The 20422-nt window shown below is 39.5% G+C and overlaps 1 protein-coding gene across 4 annotated transcripts in view; it reads left to right on the top strand.

The window, feature by feature from the left end:
• Nucleotides 1–20422, top strand: part of ZFAND6 (zinc finger AN1-type containing 6) — a 36631-nt gene that overhangs the window by 13566 nt on the left and 2643 nt on the right. For 3 of the 4 annotated variants that reach the window (XM_054077743.1, XM_054077740.1, XM_054077741.1), the window contains 3 exons: nt 11329–11499; nt 13216–13327; nt 15463–15563. In XM_054077743.1, the coding sequence (XP_053933718.1) occupies nt 11349–11499; nt 13216–13327; nt 15463–15563 (364 nt within the window). In that variant the 5' untranslated portion in view covers nt 11329–11348. Of the gene's footprint in view, nt 1–10634; nt 10757–11328; nt 11500–13215; nt 13328–15462; nt 15564–20422 lie in introns of all 4 variants that reach the window. The other variant, XM_054077742.1, reaches the window with a different exon arrangement.

Below are 20422 nucleotides of genomic sequence, written 5' to 3'. Positions count from 1 at the left end.
TAGAATTGTAGAAAGAACTCTGTACAAAGGTACCATCATAATAAATGGGGAGACAGTGGCACCCAGCCATGCTATTTTTAGGCTATTGTGCTCTTAACTTGCTGATCTAAGTGTTCTGGACAGTAAGTGGGGGAGACATTGTACTAGGAATGCAGGCTCACATAGCTGAATGTTGTCTAAAAACAGAATGAATTGCAAACTTGGTTATCAGAAAGACAGTTTACAGTTGTACCTGGAGTATTAGTAGGTAAAAAGGGTGCCCTGGTGATTAAAGCACAATGTTTGTGATGCAGACTTCTACTCAAAAGCTGTCAGCTCTGGCTTTCTTGTCAGTTGGGAAACTGAAATACACGCAGTCTGTTCTGTATGGGCTTAGGAAAGAAATGTAAAAAAACCTATTTTCTGTTCCATGATGGCAGTGGGAAAGATGCCAGTTGTCCTCAATCAAGTTTCTTCCAATAGTTTTGAGGCTTTTCCTAAACAGTGTAACAACCTCGCCATCTGAACAAGTGGTGTAGTTTTGGAAACCTTCAGGAAGGAGAGAGTGCCTTATGCTCTGCATATTTCTGATCATTCCTTAGCCCCTTATCTGTTAATCTGACACTATCTTGGACAGTTAAGACTGACTCAAGGCGACTCTTCCATAGTTTTCACTCTGAACTTTTGTTGGTTTGTGCAGCTAGTGCTACAAATGAGGCTATGCCTTTAAGTTCAGTTCTGGTACCAACTAGGTAGTTTCACCTTCTTCCTGCATTAGAAGTTTTGGCACAGGACTGTAGAGCTACACCATAAAGCAGATACAGGAGCCAATATAAGCTTTTGAAGAATGAAGACTTCAAGGTAAATAGTTCCTGGCCCAGAAACAGTGTGGCAGAAGTATCTAAAGCCCCAGGTTACCTGTACTGTGAAACCATTGCGTTGGTTGCATGTAAATATTGACTCTGTGTCTTGGTTGCACATGGATGTTTACGCGTTGCTGTGTTTCAGGCAGTGTAAGGTGAATGCTAGGATGAAACTGTAAGAAGATTAAAAACTTCATTTTGCAACCAGTGAGTTCGTATATTCATATCTTCAGTGAAATTTGACAGTATATTGAGTGATGGATAAATATCAGTTGCCCATGGTGGCTGCTGATCAACTGTATAATATTTTCCTATGCTTTGTGCAGGGTGATAGATTTCAATATTTAGATATTCAGCAACTTGTTTGGGAACACGTAAACTGGCTTCCTCAGTGACTGAAATAATAATTGGGGAAAAAAGCCCCACAACAACAAACCCCCCTCTAGAACAGCATTAGGGTTAAAATAAAGTAGCACCTTTGAGTTCCTTGGCTAAATTTAAGTGCATTGCAAAAGATGAGGAATGCTGCTTTGCCACAGGGAACTTCATACTTATACCTCTTTTGCTGAAAACTTGTCCCTAAATACCCTCTTTGTTTGGTCAGGCTTGAGCTTTAGGTTGAGTTTGCCATCAAACCACAGTAAGGGTATTGTATAATTTTGAACACTTAAATTAGACATAGTGCATAGTTCTAAATGGAGCAGCACATCATGCACGATAATCATAATGTTCTTGAAAGTTAAGTTGAATTCACGATGCCCTAGCCAGAAATGACTATAATGATGGTAGTTTTATTAACAGTTAGGAACCCTAATACTAGAGCAGGACCTCTCTTAGCATTAGGCCCATGTAGCATTATAAGCTAATTAAAATTCTACATAGTGCTGTTTACAAAAACAAATTAAAATGTGTTTTGTGCTTACTGTCAGTTCTCAGCAACAGGTGTTTTTGCTGACAAGAAGCTGTCTATTTTGGGAACTTGTGTTAAAGCACTTTTTATCTCTTCTGGGTTTGATATGCTTAAAATAAGTGAAACATGCTGTATTGAGAGAAGATTACTTATTCACTGAAGCTCAAAGGAAGCGATTACTGAATCTTTATTCTTTCAGTAATTATATGGGTAATCTTATAAGTGTTTGAATCCTTCTTAGATTATTATTCATCAGTTTGTAAAGCCAAACCTGTTTCAAAATACAGCATCAAAGTTAGTTTATGGAGTTGCCGTCTTTTTGTGTCCCTTAAACTTTGGTCTGATATCTTAGAGGAATGTAGAGAATTTTAGGCTCTCCCGATTCTAATTTTACACAACCTCTGATTTCTGAAATGACTGACTTCAATGTCTAATGGCAAAGAGAGCAGAATGTAGCCTTGTCTGTTTCAGCGTAGCTTTCTTATCTTTTCAAGCGTTTTAAAAGAAGACGTTTCTGTACTCTGACAGATTTCAAATAAACCCTAAATTCATAGGGTTGGGCTGGAAAAATGGAGAGCAACTTGAGGATTCCTGCAGTCTTTGGCTTAGGTACCTTAGTGCTGAAGTACAGCTATGAGATAGCCCTCCTCTTTTCTCCAGAGTTTTTACTCCTCAAGCAATATCTGCAGCTGCTGCAGCTCAGTGCTGGTTCAGCTACACAGGATGGAAACTGTGGTTCGTGTGAGTTGACGTAGCAGACCAGACTGCTGACAAGTAATTACTGAGGTGGTTTGATTTTTCTAATGGGTGTAACTCCTGAATTTTTATTCCTCTTAAGTGGAGACGCCAGAGCGAGTACTGCCTAGAAGTATGTTCTATCACAAGTGTAACTTTACGTAAGGTTTCTGTGGCAGTCTGGTCATAGACAGCAGTCTTCTGAAAATGGACCTGCTGAGCTTTGGTGATCTGGATAGGTTAAACTGAGCAAGTACAACCTCACATTTTGGGAGAAGAAGCTTTGGTCTCTCCTCTGGCGTGTGTATGGACAGACAGCCCTTTGGGTGGGGCAGAGTGACCAGCAGGGCAGCTGACCGGTGTCCTCTCTGCATTCCTCAGATATGCCTCTTGGACACCGTGATTCTTCCAGAGGTACCAGGACAAAATCAGCTTCTTTAAACATCTGACATGCTCTTTTCTCATGTACACATTTCTTGGTTTGTAATTCACTCAAAATTATCTTTACTTTGTACAGAACAACTGTAGTTACTGTGTTGGTCTTGGTGCTTTTAATGTTTAACTAGTGATCTTTATTGACGGTCCCTGTTATGTCTTGCTGTAAACAACCATGTTCAGCTCCAAGGGGTATTTGCTATTTTTTCTCTCAACCCAAGAAGTGACTTCTGTTGTGTGTGTGGGTTTGGTTTTGTTTTCCACTTGCATTCAGGTTGACCTCTCCAGAAAGGCAGCTTTGTCATCTTAGGTTTTTCTGATAGTCATCATTGAAGAGATGGAAACTGAGAATGTGCTTGTGCTCTTTCTGAAAGCATCTACACACTTATCTGGGCTTGAGCTTCCTGGATTAACTGGGGTTGCCTACTGATATGTTGTGCTGCTGGAGAATAGGAAGTAAATAAGAGGCTGTTAAGTTTTCTAAGTCTGAGGAAAAAATGACATTTCTTTGACTTTCTCAAAGTTTGAATACTGTAATATGCAAGGGCCTAGTTCTAGTAGTGCTGCAGTGTTAGTCTTGAACAACTAACTAGTCCAAATATGCAATAACAATGATACGCCTTGGCATCTTGAGTTATGTTTTGCTGCTTCAGGGTGAAATTGAAATGCACGATAAATAGGAGGAAAATTCTTGAAGGCTTTATACAGAATGCTATAATTAGTCTTTCAGGTGCTGCAGCAGTTACCAGGTGCTCCAGCATACAGTAGTTTTCATTCCTGTGAAAACCTGACCATCATGTAGTGGAAGCTGGTAGCTCTATGTGGCATCTTTCTGGAATTCCAACACTTTCATGAAACTCCTTTTGTCTGTACTCTGCCTCTTTGAAATCCCACATAAACAAAGTGTGGTGGTTCCTCATAGTCCATGTACCTGTTATATCGCTCGTTGTTTTTTAGAATTTATCTACAGTAGAGCAGTGAAATTCATGAAATTGCCCTGTGATTTGATGTGGTAACTACACTAAAAAACTTAGAAACCAAATAAGAAAATTTGCTTATACTTCTGGGTTGTATTTGTAGACCTTAAGTGATTGCTGCAAGTAATGTGATGGATTTGCATGAGGTGAATGAGAGTTTCTGAGGTACTGTTTTACAGCAGTTAATCTTTGGTGCTAGTAATCCGTACTTTGTGAAGGTTGAGTGTGGCCACAAGTAGTAATTACAGTTTCAAAGTAACATCTATTAATAGTGTATGCAGACAAGCATAGAAAGCTGAATCCTTATTATCAGTGATCTTCTTGATACCAGTGTACAATCTGTGCGTCTTTGTTCTGCCTAGTAAGAGTGACGAGGTTGTAGTGAAATGTTCTCTTGTTCCTTGTATAACCGTGAGTACAAGAGCAGACAGCTGTAGTTAGCAATATACGTGCTTTAACACTAGAGGCTTTGTCTATGCCAAGTGTTCCTGGGTTGTATAATGATGTGACATTGGTAGTATGATATTCTGGCTCAGTTAGGTTATGAAAGTTGCTGATGTACCTTCCCTTTCTAAGACCTGAACTTTCCCTTTTCTGTTCATCTGCCACTTCTGAGACTGCGCTTTCTCTCATGCTTGTGGCTCTTCCCCCCTCTGTGTGACACTGTACAGGGAATGTAGCTTTATCGAGGGTCCAAGTTTTTTTTATATTTTAATTCTTGTACTGAAGGATTTACTTGCTGATTCCTTAGAATTAGAAGTGAAGAAAGGACTTTCGTAACTCCTTCTGTCTTCTTGTAAAGTTTCTGCTAAGAGTGTCTAATAAATGCTTGAGTTTAGCCTAAAATAAGCCTGTGCATGAAACAAAAATAAAAAGCTGTTCAACAAGAATAGACTGGAATGTAAGTAGATATTGGATGTCCTGTCAAGTGAGTTGAGAGAACATCTTACCTAAGTCTTTGGTCACTAGTTTGACTATTACATTTTCAATATTGAATATTGAGTATTTCAATATTGAATCATGTAAATTCTGCTTCAGTGGTTCAAATTGCAACTGAAGGCTGTACATAGTTGTGAAAAGGAAGAAAGCTGAAGGCCTACCAAAATGAACTGAAGGCTTTAAAATGCATGGAGTCTCTTGGTGCTGAGGAAGTTGGATAACTCCTGTGTTTTGAAAAATGCAGCAGCTGTGTGTTCTGCTGCTACAGGGACAGAAAGGTCAGTGCCCTTACAGATCTGCTTGCATAGTTGGTCCTTAACCATATTCACTTTTTTACCTCAAAGCGTTCTGATGAAATTGGGTCAGAGTGTAACTACACATGTAGCTATGTGGGCAAATCTGAACCAGCTGTAGTGTTTTCACCAGGGTGAGCTGTAGATGAAATGACATGTCTGACTGCAACCAGCAAGCTGTGCTGAACTGTTAAGCACTGAGGCCCCTATTCAAATCTGCAAGTTCTTCTTGGCTCCAGAGCAAGTTGCTGGGACATGGTAATGCCTTAAAGCAGCTAGAAGTGACTGCTCAATGAATGTAAATTGGGGGCCTTTTGGGAGAGGACAATGGAAGAAAAAAGAGAACAGGACCATTCTGTAACTTGTTAATTTTTGACTCTAGAGCTTTTTACCCTGAGTAGTGTCCTGCTTCCACACTGGAGCAGCTGTGGCTCTGTAAATTCTACTGTGAAGTAGTATCCTTGAATGTAGTTGCTGCTTTGGTAACTTCTATAGCAAGATTCAACAGAGCTCTTGTCTTAGGCCTTTATTTGCCATTTGTTTTGATAAGCCTGCAGAGGAATGCATTTCCTATTCATTGTTGGGGGTTTTTGTGCTAACATGACTTTTCATATGGCAGTACAAATGGTATCAGATAACCATACCAGTACATGCTGTAAAATGAAATGTATTTTTGTCTTCAGAGCTTCATGTCTTGCTTTTATTTGTGCATGGGATAAAGCTTTATGTTTTTAAGCAGCACAAATTACATTTTTTGTAGTTTTTCCTCCTTGCTTCATTAGCATGAGGGGAAAATGACCATTTGTACTGGTGCTACTTAAATCCGTGTTGAACTGCTTCATTATAAAGATGATTATGATAGAGGAGGGAATATTTTAATCACTTGCTAAAAATTTGAGTCGTCCTTTGAGGTGAGTGTCAGCTGAAGTCTGTCAGTGTGTTGGTCTTCTGCAGTCAAGAGAGTAGCTTACACTAAATGCTCAGCTTTCTCTTTCAGAAGCATTTTCAAAGCTGGCATCAGTGTGGTTCAAACTATGTCTGGTTTGGTACTGCAGCTGAAGCAGGATGCTCTTTGGGTGGTCTTTTCAGCGTTAGCATTTGGGAGGGATCCTTCTCATACCAGTTATGAATTTTAGGAGTGTTCGCAGAACACAAGTCTGTACTTCAGCTAGGGTAGTGGCTGTGAGGATCTGCTCACTTTTCCTACCACAGTTTGAAGTATGAGGACTACTAGAATTCAGGAGACTTTTTTTTTTTGAGAGAAGACAGATAAAGAGAAAGCTAGTTTTTGTGGGGGATTTTTTTTTTTTTGTTGAGAGAGGTGAAAAGAGATTATTCCTATACCTTGTGTTTTTAATCCTGTTAAATACTGTTCTCTCTGATCTGACCGATTAACATTTGAAGGCCTATAAAGTTAGAGTATCAGTTATTTGAAAATAGTAGCCTATAAACCTTTAATTAAAAGGGAAAGGGGGGGGGGGGAACCCAAACAAACAGTATCATGGTGCTTGCTCTCTGGGGAAGGGGTGTACAGAAGTATTTTTTGTCACTTGCTTTACAGAGTATTAGAAGAGGAGGCTCTCTACCTAGAGAACCTAATATCCAAAAGACTTACCCTGCCTTAGCATTCCCACAGCTTCACCTCCATATACATTTTGTAGTCAGTAATGTCATTTATATGATTTATTGTGGCTATTGGTTGGTACAGAGAATAATTTACTCTCTGAGAATGTACGCTGTTGAAGGGGGAATAGTAAGACCTGTAGCAGGAGCAGTAAGTAGGCCTTATAGATGCATGAAGTTGTCTGTGTGACAGGAGTCACGGGAATGGGTAGATTTAAAACACCAAATTTGTAGGAAAAGGACTTAGCCTGCAGAGCTGTGTGCTACCATGTTTCTAGTGACAATACATATTTTTGGATTGAGAAGAAAATTATCAGAGGTAATTTTGTGTTAAGCACAGAATTTCTAGCTAATAAAAAGGCCGTTTATTCCATATTCTTCAACAAAGTAGATGTTCTGGGCTTGCATGGAGGGAATGTTTAAGGCTCTTGGCCTTCCCTCCAGTGAACTGCCTTCTCATTAGCACTTGTACAACTGGTTATACAACTGTACTGTGAAGCAAAGCAGGGAACATGCTTAAAATATTGTAAAGGGTTTGGTTGTTTTCTTTAAGATGAAATTCAGATGACCCTATGAATGCTGTGCAAGCACAGCTTGCAGGGGGAGAGGAAGAACCTAGAGGGATTTCTACCATCTTTACAAGTTTGTTTTGTGACACTTCAAACCAAGCAGGACATGTATGTAGCTGTATTGCTTCCAAGACCTTGCTGCTGCTTCAAGTTTTTACTAAAGTTGAGCTAGGAGACCAGTTTTGAAACTATAGATAGGGTATACTCTTGGGATGTGTTTTACAGTAGACTTGCCTACTATTTTTAGCCTTGTTGCTTCCTTTGCACTCTGTCAGTTCTCTAGACTTGGTCTTCTGTCAGATCAGCAAGCTTTCCAGTCCACCAAAATAAATATTCCTGTTTTTTCCATCAGATGGATGAGCTGATCTGACTTGAGGAAGGGGCGGGGGCACACAGCAGGGGCCAGAGCTGCAGGAGCACGCTCACCCCTTTCATAGTGCTTCTAAGGGTGCAATTTCAGTGACAGCCCACCATTACGGGCTTATGTGATGGTTGGGCTGGGCGATACTGTGCGTCTTCCTGCATGAGGAATTGTGGATAGTTTTGAAACAAAAAAGCTAAGCCAAGGACTGGAGTGAGGGGAGGTCTTCTGTCTCCACCCTCCTCAAACATCCTTCAGTGATCTGTTAGTGTTCATGTTTGCTGAGATGGGGACAGTCAAGCTGCTCTGCTTGCAGCTGATTGACTCCTGCCTGCTGGAGTAGTGAGGAAGAAAAGTCCCTAAGGCACCGTGCTGTGTCATCGTGGCTTCTGCCCTCATGCAGTAGTGGATGTGTACAGGAGAGGTGTGTCTGAAATGCAGCAGCCGGAACTGCCAGTGCTTGGATCTCTATTCCTTTACAGTTTCAATGCCCAGTTTTGGCTAGTGGTTCTCTTAATGTTTAAAGGCTGCTGGGCTGCTGAAACAAGTGGTTCCAAAGGTGTCTTCAGCTAGACCCACCCTGTCATGCCTAAGCAGCAGTCATGACAAAGGCAAGCTTGGGAACCGGTCAGTGTTAAAACTAATTGGCAAAAGATGGAGTGATTGGTTTTCTAAGTTTGATCTCTTCCTTGATTAATTTTGATGCATGTGAGCACCCAGGCCGGGAGGAACAGCATGGGAAGGAGTGGGAAGCTGGGGAGCAGGAGCTTCTTTTACTTGTTTTGCATTCTGTGGCTTTAGGGTTCCATATAGATTGGTTCAACCATCTAATCTAGGAGCTTACAGGCTGACACAAGAGGTGGTCTTATGTGTTGTCCCTCCTGGTCACATGTCATCACTCACATCAGTTCCAGAGTTTTTCCCTCTCTGTGTGGTGCTTTTTTTCTTTTTGTTTTTTTATTTTCTTTGTGAACTGATTGAGCTCACTGAACTGTCAGAAATCTTTCTGTGGTGGTGATGGCCTGTTTTTCTGGTGTTCAGGGAGCTAATTGGGTCAGTGAGGGTCCAGCCACACACTGGAGCTGGTGTGGGGAGCGTGGGCGATTGCCCCTTCTGAACACAACAAGCTGTTGTATTGGCTCAACTTCCTTCTCATTTGACTTAATAATGTTGCATCAGTTTGATCCTATCTCTTCTCCATTTTTATTCCCCAAGTATTAGCAACCAGTGAAGGATCTTCCGTTTCCTGTGGCTTTTATTAAAACTCTCCAGAAGAATCCCTGGCACTTCCCCTTGGAGATTTAAGTGCTCTGGAGCTTCATGCCAGTGGCTTGTGCTTCTTCTGGTGGCAGGATCCACTGGTTAATGAACTTGGGAACTGGCTTAGCTGGAACTCAGTCCAGCTTTTCTGGTTTTTCATCTAGGCATCTTTGTACCTTTCACAATTTGTTTATTGAATTGGAGCAGGCTTTTTTTTACATCCACCTTAGAAATTGTTGTGTTGCGATTACATTAGCACCTCGTCCCTTCAGCAACAGTTGTGTTGGGGAATAAGAACATTAGCAGCAACTGGTGCCGTTATTGAGTTCCTGTGTGCTGCTTGCTTGAAGCAACTATTGAACACAAAGGCAGTCATGGCAAATTTTGAAAGTTAGTGTGGTAGGGTTCTTTTAATGTGCTGCTGCCTAAAATTAAAGAGATTAGTATTTGTATTGTGACATTGAATCTCTATTAGCCCTTGAAATATTCTGTCCAAGTGTTTTTTAATTAGTCTTTCGATCTTAAACAGTCTGTGCCAAGAGTGACTTGCGTAAGGTTTCATCTTTAAATTGGTTTGAGTTACCAAAGCATAGAAAACTCATGTGCATTTACCCTCCACTGAAATGGCTTTGCTGGATGTTGGGCCCAGCATAAGAATTGAATTCCCACATACGGTACTTGCAGTCTCATTCTAAAGAGCTGTCTGGAGAAAGGCAGGAATCAAAGTACTCTTTCAGCTGTGAGTACAGTACTTGAGCAAAATCAAATTTAGCTGTCATTTGTGGTCAATGGGGGCTTTGTATGTCAAAAGCAAATGCTTCTGTATTGGGTGGGGGAGTGTAGTCAAACAGCTGAAATAAGCTTAATTGCAGGTTGGAGCTGAATAAGATACTATCAGAGATTTTTTTTTTTCCTCTACTTGCCTGTATGCCTTCCTTGTCTTATCTTGAATGCTTTCTCATCTTTAAAGTAGAGTACCTTCCTGCTGTAAGCAGAAGACTTGCCTATCATTTCTGTATTGCTTGTAGCTTTGCAACCCAGAGGTTTGCTTGTGAAGTATCAATTTCATATGCTGTGAGGAAATAAAAACAAAATGCAGTGGATGTGGGTGTGAGGAGATATTTGTCTGAAAACAAAATAATGGGAAAATTGTTTCTATTTGGCTTCAAATGCATCTTACATAAAAGGAAATCTTTTCACCCTGGTGTACTTCTTACTGTGACTTAATCTAGTTTTATAACTTGGCAACTGATGAAGTATTCAGATATCTTGAAGCTCCGTCTCCTCTGGATTTTCTTTGCATTGCTTTTGAAATACATACTGATGTAACTTGAAAGATTGACTTTTTCAGTAATATTGCTTATCTTTCATTTGACTTGCAAGAATTAAAATTATCCATGCTTCAGCCTAATTTTTAACCATGAAGTATAAAATGGTAGATTTAAGTTTATCTCTAAGGAAGTAATTGATACCTTTAGATAGTTAGTTTCTTAATGAAAAGCTTTTTTCAAAACTGATACATAAATCTACAAGAATATGGAGGGGGAGGAATGGGAAATTAATTTTATCTCAGGGTGAAAAATGTCAATATTGATTTAAAAGTGAAACTATGTGAAAATAGTTAGGAGGCTCAGAACACACTTGACAATTTTCATTTGTTGTAATTTTCTTGTGTGGCGAATTTTTACAGATATTTACAAGCCAGGGATAAAATGTATGAATTGTACAGTGTTTATGAAAACCAAATCCAAGGATGTTGTATGAGTTGCCTTGATATTTAGTATATTTTCACACAACATTGATGTAGAAGAGGTATGTGTACTTAGTCTAATATTTCTGACTGAAAGGATGATTTTCCTTTTGCATGTGAAAAATCCCAGTGTGAGTTTTGTGGAGAGTACTTGTGTTGTCCTACACTAATGATGTGGTGACTATATAGTAACTTGCACATTCATGTGGCTGTTGATAATAATAATGCAGTAAGTAAGCATGTTACCATGCCTGTTTTCGATTTTATAGTTCTCATTCACACTGTGTGGCTTCGTGAGGAGTTCAGCATAGGTGCCCAACTCCCTGTAACTCACTGCCAGAAGCAATAATACTTAAAATATTTTCCAAAATTTCTTTGTGTGCTATATATTGACCATAAAATGGTGGGGCTGGAAGGGTCTGTATGTATGGGTCATGCAAAGCATACATAGGATTGTATTTGTGTTACTGGACAGACTTCATAGACTTAGGAAAGGGCATTGGGTTACCCCCAAGGCTTCTTTTCTAGAAGCTCTTTTTGCTGAGTTATAGGAAACTCCAGTTTTTCAAATGTCGACTGTGAAAGAAGGGTTTCCTCAAGCCTCTAAATACTGGGTTTTATGTTTCGATTTTAGGTTTACAGAAGAAGGGGAAAATGGCTCAAGAAACTAACCGTAGCCAAGTGCCTATGCTTTGTTCCACTGGTTGCGGATTTTATGGGAACCCTCGTACAAATGGCATGTGTTCAGTGTGCTACAAAGAACATCTTCAAAGGCAGAACAGTAATGGTAGAATTAGTCCTCCTGGTAAGTAATGCCAACATATGTCTGTTTGAACAACTCAAAATGAGACAGTAGACAGCAACTTGCTTCCTGATCATGTCCAAGTATTAGAAGTGTAGGAGCTTTAGTGCAAACCATTTTATTCAAGGATCTTACCTTATGGAATGAACATGGATGAAATGCTTATAATATATCATATTGTGATTAATCTGCTCAGAAGTAGACTCTTGCTAATACCTTTTTGTATTAATCTGAGTGTTTCCAGTGCAGGAAAAAAATCATATACCAACATATTCTCCCTGAAATTGCTGACAGTGGAGAGAACCTTTAGCTTGGGGAATGTTTATGAAAAACATTTAAAATGCAGGTATTTAATTACTGCAGCCTGATGCTGAAGGATTGACCTGTAGAGATGTTTAAAAATAGCTTCTCCTAACTTCAGACAGAGGTACTTTTTTGTTCTTTTAACTCTGTGCCTCCCATACTGCAGTCTTTTCTACAAAGCGGTGAGACCGCACCTTGAGTACTGTGTTCGGTTCTGGTCCCCTCACCACAAGAAGGATGTTGAGGCTCTGGAGTGTGTGCAGAGAAGAGCAACGAAGCTGGTGAAGGGGCTGGAGAACAAGTCTTATGAGGAGCAGCTGAGAGAGCTGGGGTTGTTTAGCCTGGAGAAGAGGAGGCTGAGGGGAGACTCTATTGCTCTCTACAACTACCTGAAAGGAGGTTGTGGAGAGGAGGGAGCTGGCCTTTTCTTCCAAATGACAGGGGAGGGGACAAGGGGGAATGGCCTGAAGCTCCGCCAGGGGAGGTTCAGGCTGGACATCAGGAAAAAATTTTTCATGGAAAGGGTCATTGGGCAGTGGCAGAGGCTGCACAGGGAGGGGGTTGATTCACCTTCCCTGGAGGTGTTTTAAGGGACAGGTGGATGAGGTGCTGAGGGTCATGGTTTAGGGAGTGTTAGGAATGGTTGGACTCGATGACCCAGTGGGTCCCTTCCAACCTGGTGATTCTATGATTCTATGAAAGCAGATTCCCTTTAAAATAAGTGCTGTCTTTCACCATTCACTCTCGAGAGGAAGCTAGAGGGCTTTTCCCCCTTTAAATTAGTTAGGATTCCTCTTTCTGAGGTCACTTTCTCTTCTGTGTTCACCCAGATGTTTTCAACTTCAGCATGTTCTGCTGAAGAAAGGAGCGTTAGGAAGTGCTTCCTTGAAGCTTCTAAAATGTCTCTTCTGGCTTGGCTTGAGTGGTCCCTTGAAGACTTTCTTCTTTGACTTAATATTAACTCTGCTTTTAGAATTGAAACAATAGTTCAATTTAAATCTAGGGATCTTAGGTTCTACAGCTTCACAATGGATCCTAAGTTGACTCTAGGATGCCACAGTACTGTTTGCCACAGATCCATCTTGGTTATTTTAACAAAAAAACCAAGCTTATGTCAGAGTACTGCACTTTATGCTGAGAAATCTGTTTGTACATGCTTTAATTAGCAGAAAATAGTAGTTATTTTAAAGCTCTAGCTTCAAAATTTTGTGTAACTTTTAGGGGCCTGGGGCTGGAAAATGATCAAAATACGGCCAAACGTAATTACTTTTTGTAAAATCATGTTTCATTATGATATTGGCTGAGATTCAATTACTTTCCTGGCTTGTGTCATGGGGGTCAAAGAAATTGCATTGTATAACTTTTGTAATCCCAGGAAGTGCTGTAACAAATTTTACAGTAGTGTTTTCCTTCCAGAAACTTCTGTCAGTAGTATAACTGAGTCCTTACCAGTTCAGTGCACAGAAGGCAGCACCGAGGAAACTCAGTCAACTTTAGATTCTACATCGACTCCATCTATGCAACCAAGGTAAGCTGTTCCTCTCTTATTCTATGTTTTTGTGTAAAAGTTATATCAAGTTGATTAAATGAAGTGTACTAATACTGCGCAATTAAATGCTAGGACCTGCATTAGGAAAACAGCATTTAACTGGTAACTTTAAAGCATGGGACCTTACAGTAAATAGTAGCTGATCTGTTAGCTACATGTTGTATTCAAATGAAAATTCATCTTTGTAATTTAGCTTTAAATAGAGAAGTTGCCAGTTTCATGCTGTTCTACAGAGATTTGTCCGGCTAGTCTTCTGATTCCACAACATGCAGTTGGTTGTACACTGACCAAAGAAGAGTTCTTTCCTCTTAGAAATTTGAGGTTTTTGTAAAATGGCAGAAAGCTGATGACTAGAGCTCTCATAAATAAATGTATGATAATGTATTATTGCATCACAAAAACTGGCACGTACTAGAACAGGGGTAACAGATCTGAGTCTTAGTACAAGTTGTGCTACTGAACTGATTTCTTATTAAACAAGTAATTTCCAACTGGATTATTCAAAGAGACATAATGTCCTCTTGTAACTCACTCAGACTTACTAAGTGCTCTCCATTTGTAAAAGCTAAATATTTGTTCATTCTTAGTGGCTGCATTTCAGCGTAGCGTGACAACCAACAGCGATTTAAATGCTTTACAAATTTTTTGAGTGAAAAATGTTAGTGTGTTATACTATGGAAGCTGACTTGGAGTAATATACATTCTGTGTGTCCTTTAAAAATCAGAACATAGTAAAACAGCAGCCGAGGGCGATTTCATCAGTTACTGTCGACTGATTCTGTTCAGACTGTTTTCTGCTCCTTAGCTTTTTATAGGAGGTGTTATCTCATGCTTGGGTCCTGCATATGAACTGAATGCTGGGTGCCATTGCTTGATGCTATTTTTGGTCTTTCCATTCTGGGATTTCTTATTGGGGTAGAAAATAGATATCTTACCATGGTACAACTCTTCTGGTATGTTAAAAAAAATAAAATAAAAATCATCCAGGTCAGTGCACAGAGGTGAACCACTTATAGTGCCTTGGGTTGTTCTCACAGAACTTTTATAATGCCAGGAAATAGGAAAAAACGTATCTCTTTGATTACTAGCTTCGTTGCTGATTACAGAAGAACTGGGTAGATGGTTGCTCTTGGACTTGCACTTCAAAAAAAAATCAGTGTAACTTGATCTCTTTTCCAAAATAAAAGCAGAGATTCAACTTCAGTCTCTGGTAACATCTCAGAGTCATGATACTCTGAGGAAAGTCTAGTAAACTGACAGTGCCCTTTGGTACCAAAGCTGCAGTCCAAGACCTACATGCAATTTTTGGCAATTGAAAGTGCAGGTCAGATGCCCTGGCTGCTTCGTGGACTACTGGTAGGGCTTTGCAGGTTCGTGAGCTGATGGATAATCCCATTTCTTGGATTCAGAGTGTATCCCTAAGTGGAAAGGAAGAAACAAATTAGGCAAATGGGGTAATGCTCCCTCTTGGTGGGGCTTTCAGCTCTGTCTTGTCCATAGTAGAGCTGCTGGATGAACAGTTCGACTGCAAGTGACCACTAGTATCGATTCTCTCTCCTTAACTGTCCAGGGTATTCATCTGTGAGTTTTCAGCCGTTATGGGATTTTAGCAGTATGGCCAACAATTTGGGAAGCTTGGCCAGCACCACTTTACACTGTGAAAATCTAAGGGGTTTATTACTATCTATGATGCTTTATTACTGGAAACATTGACATACTGCAATTTTCTTGTTCATATCACTAGAACACCAAAAGTAGCTCGTCTACAATTATCTTGCTGACTTATGATATAAAAATCCTTGCATATTGAATGTTGCATTGTTGCTTCTGTGTGGATGGGTGGTATTGCCAAGCTACCCCAAAATACTTTCCTCTTTTTATAGTTGAACTGGTATATTGCACTCAATATGAATGCAAAAAATGTTTAACTTTTTCATCAATTCAGATTGTCCAGTATTCTTAAACACTAAGATTTTTAAATGGTTACAGAAATAACTTCAGTATGAGTTTTGTCATACTCTTTCATCAGTACATACTGTAATTAATTTCCTTCAGGAATGTTCTGTGGAACACAAACATGCCTAATAAACTTTATTCTTTTCTGCCCCTCCCAGCCCTGTGTCAAGTCAGTCACTTTTAACAGAATCTGTAGCATCATCCCAACCGGATAGTACGCCTGTGGACAAAACAGTATCCGAGACAGAAGATTTGCAAGGTTGGTGCCTAGTTTTCAAAGACTGAGCTTATGAATAACGTTTTTAAAACTTTGACTGTTCTTAATATACTCCTGTTCAGGAAGATGGCTTATTATCAAATCAAATATTCTGTGAAATCAGAAGGCAAAGTAAGGATAAACTTTCTTTTCTTAAAAAGCAGGTCTTCAATTGAAAATGTTTAACTGGCAATTTCGTATCTGCCATAACAAGTGTGTTAATTGGGGTTGGAAATGCATGTGGTAAATCGACCTAAGGTTCTTTCTTTATGCCACAGCTGTTACATGTAAGTAGAAGTTTGAGTATCTGTTACTTCTCAGAGTAGTCAGTTTCAGCAAATATCACAGAAGTTTATGAGCATGTTTGTGATGGAGAATGCTATGGCATAGCTACTATAAGAACAGTGTTAGTATCTCGTATAAACAAGAAACACTTATAAAAGTAGTCACCTATTAACTGTAATGGTGTGATATTTTGACCCACTGAAATATACTTTATCAAATATAAAACTACCAAATCACAAAATCTAGTTGCTTGAAGGAAAATGACTGTTGGTCACTTTAACTATATTGACCTAAAATCCTTATTGCTGGTAAAATATAAAGTTTTTTTTCTTTGCTTTTTTTTTTCTTTTTATGTGCAGGCTTTTGCAGAGCTTAAAACTAAAGATTTTAATATTATTTCTTAGGAAAATGCAAAAATGCCAAATAGTATACAAAATTTGCTCAAACTTGTAAACCATAGGCATTATAGAAGGTATTAAAAGGTAAGTCAGTAAGTATTCTGCCTTTGCTTCTGCTAACACAGCTAAGGCTTTAGTGGGTACAGTTATGGTTCTGCAAACTAGTCTTAAGATAGGAATTTGGGCTTTCCACAGATATAACATGTAATTCCACTTAAAGATGCTAAATATAAGTTTTTTTCATTGTACTTCTGGTATCAAAGTTCTGCTTTTGGATGGAATAGAAGAGTTGCTTTTGAGCTGCTGGTCTGAGTAAGGTCACCTCACGTAAACTGTACCTGCAAAACTCAAAACGGTTTAGTGGTAGAGCCGTTTTGTACTAGCCTTTGATATGTCAATTATTAGGAATATGTTTACTCTTAAAAAGATACATTCTAGCCATATATTCTAATATCTACTCTTTTAGTTTGTTTTCTGGAGCTTAGATCTCTTGTTGCTCTAGTCTTGACAATGCATATAGCGCATGCTCTTTAGTGTCAATCAACGATGTCTTACCCAGCTGGAGAGAAGAGCAAGTGCAGAAAAGGCTTATGGTTCTTAAGTTCTATATATTTACACAGCAGAGGTAGGTTTGCAAGCTGGATCAGAGTAATACAGATATGGCTGTACTTTCATCCCTGTTGCGTGGGAACCTGAGTTGTGCAGCATGCAGTCCAGCTCCCGCATAGGTACATCCCGTTCTGGGAACCTCAGGAGAAGAACACCTCAGTCAGGCACATGAATGCTGCGCTGCAGGGTAATGCTGATATGAACGTGGCAACTTCTATAAGCTAATCTCACTACCCTGATTTTCCTTTTTCTTCTTTCTGCTAGTGTCATGATTCTTCATCTTCCGTCCAGTGCCTGAATTAGTCTCTGGTTGCGTATGCATCTTCCTTACTTGGCTTGGCTGTAAATTGAAACTCTAGTTTGCAGCACCCACTATCTTTTCAGTGGGAAGCAGGGGAAGTGCTTTATTTTAAAATGGTCTTTGATGCTTCTACTGTCAGGTAACTTGGGCCAGCGAAAAGACTTTTCCCAGCAAGTTTTCTGAGAAGTATTTCTCTTCTTACCCATTTGGATAAATCTGTGCTCCTTCTAATTCTTTTCTCTAAAGCTAATTCTCCCTATGAGAAGGTAAGATAGATTTCTCAAGTAGAGGTTTTGATTTCAGGGTGTATTTGCACTTTACAGTATGCATTTCAAGGATCAACCTATATCAGGTGTTTAAAGTATTCAGTGTGTCCTGTGTCCTTTTCTTTGTACCATAGTGTTTTCTAAACTAAGAACACCACCACCATGTAATTGCAGTCTAAATTACAATCCCTATTTATAACTCACTGTGGCAGTGTCAACCTCATTTTCTGAAGAGTTGCTTCTGTGCTATCCCTTTACTGAAAATCATAGGAAATGTCATGTTTCCACTTTTAAAGTACTTTCTTTCCAAACTTACACTTTCAAAGCAAAGCAGCTTATAATGGATGCTAAGTGGATTTCATTGAATTGTTGTCACAATTGTGCATCCTAAAGCTTTTCCACCTTGTCATTCAGAATTTGAATTTTAGGCTGCTGTCAAGAATGTAACAGAAAAGTGTGAATCAAAGTTACTTTATTATTGTGTGGCTTTGTAGCATTTAAAAAAGAAAAAAAAATGCACAGAAATGTGGTAGCTGGTCCCAGGCTAAAGAGCTTATAATGCTACTTCTGTTGATATAGGGGAGGAAAATAAGAAATTGTCTGCTTTGATAATTTCTTCAGTATTTATTCTGATAAAAATCTTGCTTTGTTGGAATGTCTGTCCTGGAGCAAATTGTTCTATGGTACTTGTAGAATAAGTTAGTCTATTGTATTTAGTTGAGGTCCCCTCACCTTGCCATTTATCAAAACATACTAGGCTACAATAAGTGAATAAAAGATGAGGTGATTAGCTAAGCTTTCTTAGATTATTTTTTGAAGTAGAGAGGTGAATGGGACTTGAGCTGTGTGCGCAGCTGTACTTGCTGTTTGAGACAAGCTAAAACTACAAAGGCGTAAAAAACCTAAAGAGTTCAGATTTATCTCCATTGTATTTATGCATTGCAGAAGAAATAGAGAAAAACTATAGAATATGTTAATAAATCTAGATACTGCATTTAGTGAGTGTGTGATAATGCTTATAGGGGTGGAACACTTTTAGCAAAGCCCACATGCTAGACAGGGACTAATAGAATATTTTTGTCACTGTAATGCTCTTAAATATCATGAACATAACATCGAAGATAACCTAAAGTGAAACTCATTAATTTACAGTCCACCTATTCTAGCAGCTTTCTTCTATTCTGAGCATCTCTTCAGCTTGTTTTAGATTGCATCATGGGCTGTTGTACTTTTTTGCTCAACTGTATGGCCTTGTTAGGATTTGCCAGTAGGGATTACTTAGTTGTTAGGGAGAGAGGAGAGAACAGACCAGGCATCAGGAGTCCTGTGGCAAATGCATGGAGTTGTTTGTTGTGCCTGCAGGGATGCAAGGACTGGAGTGTGCTTTATCTCATGGGTACTGTTTTCATAGTCAGAGGCACTAAAGTTCAGGCAGGGTTGGCACATGCAAAGCAGTAGCAAAAGTGTCTGCCTTCGGGAGGAAATCCAGACCTTGCTTGTTTTGATCAACTAAGAACATGTTCTGTATAACGGGGAACTTCTAGCAGCCAGTGCAACTTGTCAGCTCGAGAAAAATGAGTGCATCTTCATGCTTTATTCCTTTTTGGTGAATTGGCAGCTTGTACTGGTGCTGCCAGTGTTTCTGTTCTCCAGCTAAAGGCAGTGCTGGGGCTGGAGGAAGGGAGGGAATCGGTTCAAGCAAAGCAGGCAGTAGCATCCTGGAATCCAGACAAAGTACAGCAGCTGGGAGTGGCTGCAGCATGTTTCCTGTGAACTCCAAGCTGGCTGGTGTTGCGTTTTACCTGACCTTTTTCTTTGCGTTCATTACACTAACTTGTAGATGGAGCACCAGCACTGGCATTTTGTCATCTAAAGGTGGTTTAGTAGTTGGGACATTCATGATGATCATAGAGCATTTTGAGTCAAATCTCTGGCTCCTATGCAAAAACAAATTATGGCTACTGCAGTAGATAAGTGATGTGTGGCAGCAGTAGAAGAATCTTCCCCCGCTCAGTTCTGCAGTGAGCAGCAGCCCTTAAAAATACTTAAAACCTTTTGAATGCGAGACCTATATGCGCAAAGAAAATTTAAGTATATATGTATTAGAGAGCCTTGTTACGTAGGGAACAGTGCCAATTTTTTCTAAGGTTTGGCTAATAGTTACAGAGGCATTTAGTAAAACTTAGGTAACTGGATTTTGCTACAATGGGAAATGCAAACTTGAATGTTAGCTGCTAAATGCTAATTCACGGCATGCAGGTTTCTTAATGAATTAATAAATACTGCACTGTCTGTTCTGTATAACACTGCGAGAGTTTAGTTACGTATGTCTTACCATTTCTGATACCCGTCTCGCATCTTTTTATCCTTTCTGCTTTTGACTCTTATCTCACAAACTTTTGCGTATTATCTGTCCACTCAGAAATGTGCTCTTTAACAACCATTTAATGCCATTGAATCCTTTTTGTAGACTATCAATTCTTATGTGTTTCAGCACAAAGAAAAGCTCTGCTTGTAATATAAATGGTGATTTTTAAAAGATTTAGTAAATCACATAGAACAGTCTATCTTTGGTGATTAGCCTTTGGCATACACTGTCTGCTTGGGCAAAGTCTTTGCTGGTGGTCAGGTATTTTGCTACCCATTAATGTTACTCAGTACAGACTACAATGTTTTGATGCATTGCAGAAGTGGAAAGTGCCTTTTCTTTTCTTTTTTTTTTTTTTTTTTTAAATAACCGTTAAAATAGCAGCATCGGAAGAAACCCCACCAGAACTGTCATGCAGAATAGTAGTCAGCAGGCAACGAACTAGCACAGAACTGCAACTGACACTCTCCATATAACAAAAGTCCAGCTGCACAGAATGCCTGCAGCTTTTTCACTGACAAATGTCTGGGCTTGCTATTGTATTCCCTTCCTTACAGCAGAAGTTCTAGCTCTGCTTCCATTGATGCTCCTCCCAGCTGGAACTCGCTTTCATACTTTGCTTCTTTGCTGCAAAT

Source organism: Cuculus canorus, chromosome 12, assembly GCF_017976375.1.
Source record: "Cuculus canorus isolate bCucCan1 chromosome 12, bCucCan1.pri, whole genome shotgun sequence".
Classification (NCBI taxonomy): domain Eukaryota; kingdom Metazoa; phylum Chordata; class Aves; order Cuculiformes; family Cuculidae; genus Cuculus; species Cuculus canorus.
This window is presented reverse-complemented; position numbering and strand designations above follow the sequence as displayed.